The 626-nt window shown below is 49.4% G+C and overlaps 1 protein-coding gene across 1 annotated transcript; it reads right to left on the bottom strand.

Annotated features, from left to right (window-relative positions):
* Window positions 1-97: 97 nt before the first annotated feature.
* Tsp_14813 (conserved hypothetical protein) lies at window positions 98-475 on the bottom strand. The gene is given in 3 exon segments (XM_003368258.1): window positions 98-208; window positions 250-334; window positions 354-475. 3 exon segments carry the CDS (start codon window positions 473-475, stop codon window positions 98-100), a joined length of 318 nt encoding a protein of 105 aa, XP_003368306.1.
* Window positions 476-626: the final 151 nt, after the last annotated feature.

The following is a 626-nucleotide window of genomic DNA, read 5'->3' as shown; positions in this document are numbered from 1 at the left end:
GGAGAAGGGCGGAAAGGGCCGGGCAAACCCAAAAAAAGCAAGACTTTCACACAAATTCCCCATTTCCACAACACCCGCATTTTTGTTTCCTGGTTTGTTAAAACCCACAAAACAGCACATCTTTCGGGCAGCAAAACATTTGCGAACGTTGCTCGTGACGCTGATCGACCAAAAGTGCACCGTGCGTAGATTCGAATCGAAAGATAATCTACACAAACAAGTTTGCAAAAGATTCATTCGCCAACGAACCCAGCGACGACTGATTTTGGTCAAAATTGCACCGTCAGCTCCATCCGTTTGCCTGTCAACGGTTTCACGTCCTGTTGAACTCTCTCTTCAGAGTTCTTTTCAACTTTCCCTCGCGGTACTTGTTCGCTATCGGTCTCGTACGAATATTTAGTCTTGGGTGAGATTTACCACCCGCTTTGGGCTGCAGTCTCAAGCAACCCGACTCGATTAGGAGCCGCGACACCATGCACAAAACATCGTTCGTTATGGGTCCTGCACCCGCTCTGAAGCCCCAATCAAGGGAGCCTACGAACTGATTTCAGCACATGCAACGACACCTTTAACACCACACTGTTGACGACCACACTGCTCGCCGACCTCGGGGATGGACTTCTCTC

The sequence above is a fragment of the Trichinella spiralis genome (assembly GCF_000181795.1).
Source record: "Trichinella spiralis strain ISS 195 chromosome Unknown Scfld2805, whole genome shotgun sequence".
Lineage (NCBI taxonomy): Eukaryota > Metazoa > Nematoda > Enoplea > Trichinellida > Trichinellidae > Trichinella > Trichinella spiralis.
This window is presented reverse-complemented; position numbering and strand designations above follow the sequence as displayed.

Excerpts from the sequence above, each read along its gene's own strand:
- Tsp_14813 (XM_003368258.1), bottom strand. The coding sequence starts at position 475 with ATGGTGTCGCGGCTCCTAATCGAGTCGGGTTGCTTGAGACTGCAGCCC. Across the intron at positions 209-249 it reads CCAAAATCAGTCGTCGCTGG|ATTATCTTTCGATTCGAATC; the intron begins GTTCGTTGGCGA and ends TTGTTTGTGTAG.